This window comes from Marmota marmota, unplaced genomic scaffold, assembly GCF_001458135.2.
Source record: "Marmota marmota marmota unplaced genomic scaffold, marMar, whole genome shotgun sequence".
Lineage (NCBI taxonomy): Eukaryota > Metazoa > Chordata > Mammalia > Rodentia > Sciuridae > Marmota > Marmota marmota.
The window spans coordinates 22,184,043-22,193,188 of NW_026000005.1; the positions used below are offsets into that span (position 1 = coordinate 22,184,043).

Consider the following 9,146-nt stretch of genomic DNA (forward strand, 5'->3'; position numbering starts at 1 on the left):
TTTATTTTTTCAAAGAACCAACTTTTAGTTTTGTCAATTTTTTCAATTGTTTCTTTTGTTTCGATTTCATTAATTTCAGCTCTGATTTTAATTATTTCTTGCCTTCTACTTATGAGCTTTGATTATAAAGTAGTAAGATTAACTTACATAGCTTCATGAGAAATCATTCATTCACTGAGCAAATATTTATTGAATACTGAGTAGATTCTAGATATTGTTTATAGGCTTCAGGGACATAAAAATAAAATAGACAAAGTCCTGTTCTTAAGGAAAGCATATTCTAGTGGTGAGAAGAAAAACAGCAGATAAAATATAGAATGTTAAGTAACAGGGAGTTATGAAGGAGAAGGGGTACTGTATTTTAGATATGGGGTTTGGGGAATTCCTCAATATAAAGATGACATTTGGTCATACCTAAGGGAAGTTACGGAGTCCACGGTAAAGACATGCCTGCTGTGAAAGAGATCAATATAAGTTCAAAAAGACAGGTTTTAGGAAATGTGATCAGAGAGGTAACTAGGATCATAGGGGTAGCCATATCCAGTAGGCCACTGTATTTAAGCAGGAAAAAAAAATCCAAGACTGAGTTCCAACCCAATGAGGTCAAGGGAAAGAAGAATCCAGCAAAAGCAGAATGAGAAGAAAAAAACAATTAAGAAGAAAACCAGGGAAGCGTGGTGCCTAGAAGCAGAGTGAAGAGAATATCAAGCAGCAGATAATAATCAACTGTGTTAGATGATATAATAAGCCAAGTAAGGACTGGTCATTGGGCTTACCTCTTCATAACCTTGATAAGAGAAATTTGGTGGAGTGGTAGGGATGAAAACTAGAGTGGGTATAAAATTAAGCAAACAGAAAGGAATAGACTGCATACAGTTATGCCAATTTTTTCCGTATGAGGAGGAGAGAAATGGGCTAACTCTGAGAGTAAGTGGGGGTCAAGAAAGAAGCTTTTAAGTGATGGAAACAAATCTACTTAAGACTCTTGGCAAGAAAACAATATCAGCAGGGTGAGAAGATGCACACCTGTAGTGTCAACTACTTGGAAGACTGAGGCAAAAGGATCACAAGTTCCACACCAGCCTGAGAAATTTAGAGAATGAGACCAATCTCAAAATTTAAAGAGGGCTGGGATATAGTTCAGAGGTAAGAGTACATGCCTAGGCACTGGGGTTGTGACTCAGTGGAAGAGCACTCACCGGCATGGGTGAGACATTCAGTTCGATCCTCAGCACCACATAAATATAAACACATAAAATAAAGGTATTGTGTCCATCTACAACTAAACAAATAAAATTAATTTTAAAAAGTACATGCCTAGCATGTGTGAGGCCCTAGGTTCAATCCCTAGAACTTTAAAAAAGAAAAGAAAGAAAAATGAACATCACTTTTGAATCTGTGTCAAAGGATTTGATGAACTAGAGAATATGAATACTAAGGATTTTGGGAATAGGTCACTATGAATGTTTGTATTTTGCCATTAAAAACTGCTCACAGCGGCTGGGGTGGTGGCTCGGTGGTAGCGTGCTTGCCTAGCATGCGTGAGGCACTGGGTTTGATTTTCAGCACCACATACAAATAAATAAAATAAAGGTCCATCAAAAACTAAAAAATATTTTTAAAAAACTGCTCACAAAATAGTTCAATAAGCCACTATTTTTCCATTAAATGACTTGTTTTCAATAATACAAACTAGGGGAGTGATATTGGGCAAATTATATCATTATATTGTGTGCATGTACAAATATGTAACAACAAATCCCACCATTATGTGCAACTATAATGCACCAACAAAGAATGTAAAAAAATGCAAACTAATATTAATTTTCAATGGGAATTATCAGGTACCCATGATGTCATACCGTTGAGTCTTAGCTGATATTTCTCAACTATCTTCAGAAGTTCAGTGCACGTCTCTTGAATGGAGTGAAAAACCTTGAAATACAAATTTTATTAAGACACTTTAAAGAACCATAAACAGATATAATGTATAAGAACTTCAAAAGTGGAATATTATGTCTATTTTATAAATATTATGTCTATTTTCCATGGCTGTGACATATTTTAGCTTTGGTTTTACTTTTTATAAAAAAGCACATTTGGATTTCACCCATTGGATTTAGAAAAAATGATGATAAATACATGGGCTAAATCTGTGTAATTTATCCTCCTCTCAGCTGCAACCATCTAAACACCAAACAAGATGTATCCAATATAAATAAACTGCACCAAATACTGCCAACCACAGATGAAAAGAGTATAACCTAAGAATGTGTTAACTCCGAATTTGGCTTTTTCCTAACATTGGTATAAACAAAACAGTGCATTAAACTTACTATAAAAATAACACATGGGCTGGGGTTGTGGCTCAGTGGCAGAATGCTTTCTTAGCATGTGTGAGGCACTAGGTTTAATTCTCAGCATCACATATAAATAAATGAATAAAATAAAGGTTCATCAACATCTAAAAAATATTTTAAAAAATAACATATTACAAGCTCAGGTGTACTGTTATGGTTAGGATAACAATAAAGTACTATACATTTCAGAGAGCTGTATGAAAGGATTTTGTGGGCTGGGGCTGTAGCTCAGTGGCAGAGCGCTTGCCTAGCATGTGTGAGGCATTGGGTTCGATCCTCAGTACCACATAAAAGTAAACAAATAAAATAAAGGCATTCTGTCCATCTACAACTACAATAAAATTAAAAAAAAAAAAGAAAGGATTTTGTAAGTTTTCACCATAAAGAAATGATAAATGTTTGAGAAAATAAATATGTTCATCCTGATTTAAACATTATGAGTTATATACATGTATCCAGCATTACATGGTACCCTGTTAGTATGTATAATTTTTGTTTTTATGTATTAGATAAAAATTAAATTTAAAATTTAAAATAATATTTTACAACATCAAATATAAATCGATTTTGGATTATTTTTGTTTGAAATTTTCTGTGGATATTAATTCTTTCGGGCTGGGGTTGTGGCTCAGCGGTAGAGCACTTGCCTAGCTCGTGTGAGGCCCTGGGTTCCATCCTTAGCACCACATAAAAATAAATAAAATAAAGGTATTATGTACAACTACGACTAAAAAATAAATACTTAAAAATATATATATTATAAATTCTTTCATTAGCACTGTTGCTAACTGCTAACAAAAAGAAATAAAATATCTAGTAGACTTTCATTTGAAAGTTAATCATGTGATGGGCTGGGGCTGTGGCTCAGTGGTAGTACACTTGCCTGGCATGTGTGAGGCACTGTGTTCGACTCTCAGCACTGCATATAAATAAAAAAAGATCTATCAACAAGTAAAAAAATATTTTTAAAAAAGTTAATCATGAAAATTTGAGCTGAAAATACATTATACACATGATATAACTATTCACATATCTCTATAAATTTAGGTTTCCCAGGTAAATAAGCCAACATGGATTTCAGAGTACAGTCTCCTCCTCACAAAATCTTCTTACAGTGAAGAATTTTTTGTTTATTATGATAGTTTATTCAAAAGATCTTGGCTCTGTGTTGTAATATCAAGCCCTAATCTTTTGATTACCAAATAAGCTCCCAATATCATTAAATGGCCTGCATATCCTATCTCTGGCCCAATTTAGCCATAATTTAGATACCTGATCAAACCCAGGGAATATTAATAATAAGCATGAAAATCTTGCATGGAAAATATCATCAATTTTTCATGTAAGTTCAGATATGTGTGAATTGAATTTTGTAGCGGGTCTTCGCAATTTAAAGATATTTTAAATGCATATGGAAAAAGATTAGAAAAGAATACCAAAAAGATAGTTCTCCTAGAATGAAGTGATTTCGGTTAGTTTTTCCCACAGAGTTCTTTACAAGTTTTATGTACTATTGCTTTTTGTTTTTACAATGAAAATATTTCTTGTTCTTTAAAAGATAGTGTAAATGTGGAAGAAAGTTCTTGATTGAGTCCAAATATCTGTCTAATGGATAAATTTTCAATAATTATATGTCATCCACAGATTTCCTAGGAATGTAAAACAACAAAAAAATATCTACTCCTGTGGGAGTACTATGTGGAAAAAGTGACGATTTCCCTTAGTGTTAAAACATACACTACTGTATACTACAGTATAATAAAATCCCTTCATTTTTCCACATTTATTACTGAATAGTAAGAGGAATACTTTTTAACACAAATAGTAACAGCTTGTTCATCATCTCTTTCCATATTTGTTATGGCAATACTTTATTTATTTGCAGAATTAAAATACTTAGTAGAACAAGATCTATTTAATTATACCTATATTTTTAAGGATCCCAATATAATGGTTAGATTCATAACAACACCTGCTTGGAAATATTTTTAAGAGTTATCTTAAATTAGTATATGCACATGAAATTAGTAAATCTAAACTTACAAATCCAGAATTATTTGTTAATTTACTTGAGGCTCTTTTATAGCTTAATTATTTAAAAGTATAAAATATTCACAGGTTTAAAGTTGTTTTAGTGCAATTATTCCTTTTATTTTAAATGAAAAACTAAACTAAAAAAACTATTATGAACTACTTCAATAACTTTATTTCTTAATAGAAAAACTCTTTATCTTAATTCACTATTTGATTTTAATTAATTTATTTCAGTGAGGTATAGACTTCACATCAAAGTACTACAAAATATTACTACAGTATATAAAATATGTTATATATTATATATACATAATATACATAATTACCAGTTGGGAATTTAATTCATTAATATTTGGCTTAAAAACTATAATATGGGTGTCAGAGAAATTACCTAATTCATGATTTTTTAAAATATTTTATTTTTTAGTTGTAGTTGGACACATTACCTTTATTTAATTTATTTATATGTGATGCTGTGGATTGAACCCAGGGCCTTGCATATGCTAGGTGAATGCTCTACCACTGAGTCACAACCCCAGCCCCACCTAATTCATGATTTATCTAATTTATCTGTTCTACAAAAATTCTTCAATTGTGAGGATTGTGACCTCTTATTCAGAAGCTCTGATTGACAGTTGACTACAAATAAATGCTCTATGACAAAATTTGCCTTTATCCTCTTAAGCTCTTTGGTATAAAAGTTTGTCACAGACGTCCTTCTAGTCCCAAAAAATAACCAGTTAAATTTACCTCAAGTTTAGCATCCAGTTCAGCATCAGATGCCACCACATGCTCATCTTCCTTTTTTCCTGTTGCTTTAATGAAGACCTGTTTGGTTTTCCAGTATTTTTTTTGCATTCTGCTGACTACCGACTGGGTATCTTCTGATCTGGGTTGTCCAAAAGAATCCATGGAGTAACTAAAATAAATAGACTAAAATTAGTGGGTTTTTAAAAAATATTTTTATAGTGGATGGACACAACACATTTTTATTATGTTTATGTAGTGCTAAGGATCTAACTCAGTACCTCACACATGCTAGGTGAGCGCTCTACCAACTGAGCTATAACCTCATTCCAAATTTTGTTTGTTTGTTTGGTACTGGGGATTGAACTTAGAGGCACCTAACCATTGAGCAATATCCCCAGACCTTTTTATTTTTTATTTAGAGACAAGCTCTTGCTAAGCTGCTCAAACTTGATCCTCCTGCCTCAGCCTCCTGAGCCACTCAGATTACAGGCATACACCACTGCACCCAACAAAACCAAATTTTTTTTAAAAAAACTTCTCAATAAACTATTTTGTCAATTTAATCTAATTGACAAACTGAAAAAGATTATTAAATAGAATATAATGCTCACAAATATGGTAATGCTTTCTTTGTATGGTTTCAATTGGTTATAATTACAGCTTGATAAAAGAACAGGCAAAAAGATTAGTGACACATTAATTTTGGTTGGGAAATAAAGGTGATAAAACTTATGATTTTATAATAATTCTAGAAATAATTATATTCATTTCACTAATCTTATTAATAGAAACTTATTAGCATTTAAATTTTGCTTTTCTAATAATACTGCAAAATGAAGAAACTTGTGTACATGCCTTTATTTATTACTATTATTTCCTCAGTGAAACTTTCTGTAGTTTTAACTACTATGTTATAACTATAGTTTAATACATATTCTCAGATATGCCCTGCCTAAAAGATCACTCCAAGAAATACTCTAATGTCCTGTAAGCCAACAAAAATAAAAGCCTTAGATATAGAGAGGTGGTATGTTATAAAAGGAACAGAAATGGATATCACAAACCATCAACATAAAAATCAGATGCCTAAGTAGTTATTCTTAACATAGCATGATTATACATATAAGGAAATGCAATTGTGAAAAATTTTCTTTAGAAAATGTAAAAAAAGGACTAATAACAGTTTGACTCTAAAGCCTATTTATTCCAATAAACTGTGGGAATAGAAACAAAAGGGAGATTTGTGACTCACTCATCACTTCCAGGAGTATCAACAGATCTATTGTATTCTGTGTGTGGGTAAAGAAGTAGCGTTTAATTTTCTTTTTATTTTTAAGTACTTAATACTTAAATAAAAATAGGATGTCTAATTTTTAAATTACTAGGGGGCAAAACAAAAGAGCAAGAAAAACTTCAGCAAAAAAGCAAAAGTAGAAAAAACAGGAGTAAAGAAACATAATAAACAGTGTAAATCAGGGGGCTGGAAATACAAACAATATTATTTAAAATGATAACTGCAAATTTCCCTTTAAATACATAGTCTAAAATTTAAAAAATCCTATCATATGCTATTTGAGATCCACCTAAAATTAAATGATAGAGAAGGAATAAAAATAGATGTAGATTAAGATATACCAAATAAAACAAAGAAAATTAAACTAGCCATATTAATATCAGACAAACTAGATTTCAGTTAAAAGCATAAAACAGCACAAAAATGATCTGTAAGTCCACAGGTGGCAGCTTTTCCACACACCTCCAGGTATTCTCCTTTGGCTGTCCTGCTAGGTTCCTGGTTAGTATAGATTGGTAACCGTTTAATTGCTGATCCTTATATGTTATCCTAGATAACTTGGCTGGACATAATCTGAGAAAAGAGAAAGAATTCAATCTTGGGTACATAGGAGGCTTGGGGTTGATATAAGTATTATACTGTTCTGATATAGCGTCTTGAGGGAAACTTGCATTTTGTCCTCTCTCATCCAGTTTCTTTCTGCTTTCAGTTTCCTCTCCAGATTTTATAAATTTTTGGCATGAGGATCAGCCCAATTGTATGACAAACTGCTGATCTCTTCTACTAAGCTGACTGTAGGCTTAAGCCCAATCAGTTAGGAAGACAAAATGCTAGGGAGTGGGCTGGAGTTGTGGCTCAGTGGTGGAGTGCTTGCCTAGCATGCGTGAGGCACTGATTTCGATTCTTAGTACCACATATAAATAAATAAAGGGCCATCAACAACTAAAAAAAAAAAAAATTTTTTTTTTAAATCCATGTTGATGTAGTTCAAACAATATATTCCTGTCCTCTCCATTCTCTCATCTCCTTTTTGAGTGAGAACAAGTAAGTACTTTGTCTGATTGGAAGTTTGAGAATAATAAACTTGACTCCTCCTTTTTTATCTGAAAGCTATGGTCCTTCCTAAGAGTACGCACTTCCTGGCAAGGACATGAGAGTGGCTGGGAGGGTAAATCTGCAGAAGCTGATAATTGTATATTTGTGGTTTTTAAACTAAGACCACTGTTAAATCTACTTGCCACTAGGGGTGGGTTAGGCAGAAATCAAAGTCCTACTGAGTTAAGATATCAGATAATAGAATTTAAGGCTGGCAGAACTACCTAAGTTTAAGAGTTTTATCCTTGTGAAATATGATATATCAAGAACTATGTAATGTTTTCGGGGCTGGGGATGTGGCTCAAGCGGTAGCGCGCTCGCCTGGCATGCGTGCGGCCCGGGTTCGATCCTCAGCACCACATACAAACAAAGATGTTGTGTCTGCAGAGAACTAAAAAAAAAATAAATATTAAAAAATAATTAAAAAAAAAAGAACTATGTAATGTTTTGAACAACCAACAATAAAAATTAAAAAAAAAAAAAGAGTTTTATCCTGGAGAAGAGAAAGACAATGAGGAAGTGATCCCCAAAAATCTGTATACAAAGTCTTCCTAGATTTTTGCTGATCACTAAATCAGTAAGTGGTAGGAGAAATACCAGGAGTCCTGACAAAAAGCCAGGGGCTGAAAGATGAAATAGTTAAGTGACAATTTTAGCTGCTCTAACCACAGAGGAGACAGAGTTTGAGAGCTTGAGTTCAGCCAATTTAACTTCCTTCTAAAAAAAACTTTTTTTTTCAGAGAAACAAAATCTCTGCCAAACACATCATTCAAAATGCTAAGGAGCCAATAAAAAACCACTGGACACACTAGTATGAAAAATGTGATCTGGGTATGGTATGCCTGTAATCCCAGCAATTTGGGAAGCTGAGGCAGGAGGATCAAAAGTTCAAAGCCAGTCTGAGCAGATTAGTGAGGCATTTAGCAACTCAGTCAGACCCTGTATCTAAATAAATATTAAAAATGGCTGGCGATGTGCTCAGTGGTTAAGCACCCTGGGTTCAATCCCTAGTGCCCTGCCCCCCCCTCAAAAAATGTGATCCCATGGCTAGGAGAAAAACAGCAGTCAATAAAAACAGACTGCAGGGCTGGAGCTGTTGCTTAGTGGTACAGTGCTTACATTTGTGAGGCACTGGGTTCGATCCTCAGCACCACATAAAATAAATACATAAATATGTTGTGTCCACCTACAACTAAAAAAAAAAAAGAAAAAAAACAGACCCCCAAGCCCCAAAGACTTCCCAGATATTGCAATTACCAAACATTTAAAAGCAGATATTATAATGTATGCAAAGACTTAAGATAGGATGTGTACACAAAAACAGAAAATATTAAAAGTAAGTGATGGTCTCCACTTAAAAGTTATTAATAACTATAATTAATAATTGAATGGATAGGCTTAGGAACAACAGGAAGATAGCAGAAGGAGTGAAGTTGAAGAAGAGAGAGATGGTGAGGCAGAAGGAGAAAGACAGAATGGGGCAGGAAAACATTCAAGGAAATAAAACATCCCAAAATATATGAATGACTTTAACTTAGAGATGCAATGAGCTATGCAAACCCCATGCAAGGTAATACAAGAAAATTACAAATAGGTCCCTCATATACAAAATG

At 33.2% G+C, this 9,146-nt stretch overlaps 1 protein-coding gene across 1 annotated transcript in view; it reads right to left on the reverse strand.

Annotated features, from left to right (window-relative positions):
• Ica1l (islet cell autoantigen 1 like) overlaps window positions 1–7,042 on the reverse strand; it is a 45,470-nt gene extending 38,428 nt beyond the window's left edge. Inside the window, exons 1-3 of the mRNA XM_015481281.2 lie at window positions 6,901–7,042; window positions 5,145–5,313; window positions 1,863–1,935 (exon numbers count right to left, since the gene is read on the reverse strand). Of these exons, the coding sequence (XP_015336767.1) occupies window positions 1,863–1,935; window positions 5,145–5,306 (235 nt within the window). The 5' untranslated portion in view covers window positions 5,307–5,313; window positions 6,901–7,042. The remainder of the gene's footprint in view (window positions 1–1,862; window positions 1,936–5,144; window positions 5,314–6,900) is intronic.
• Window positions 7,043–9,146: the final 2,104 nt, after the last annotated feature.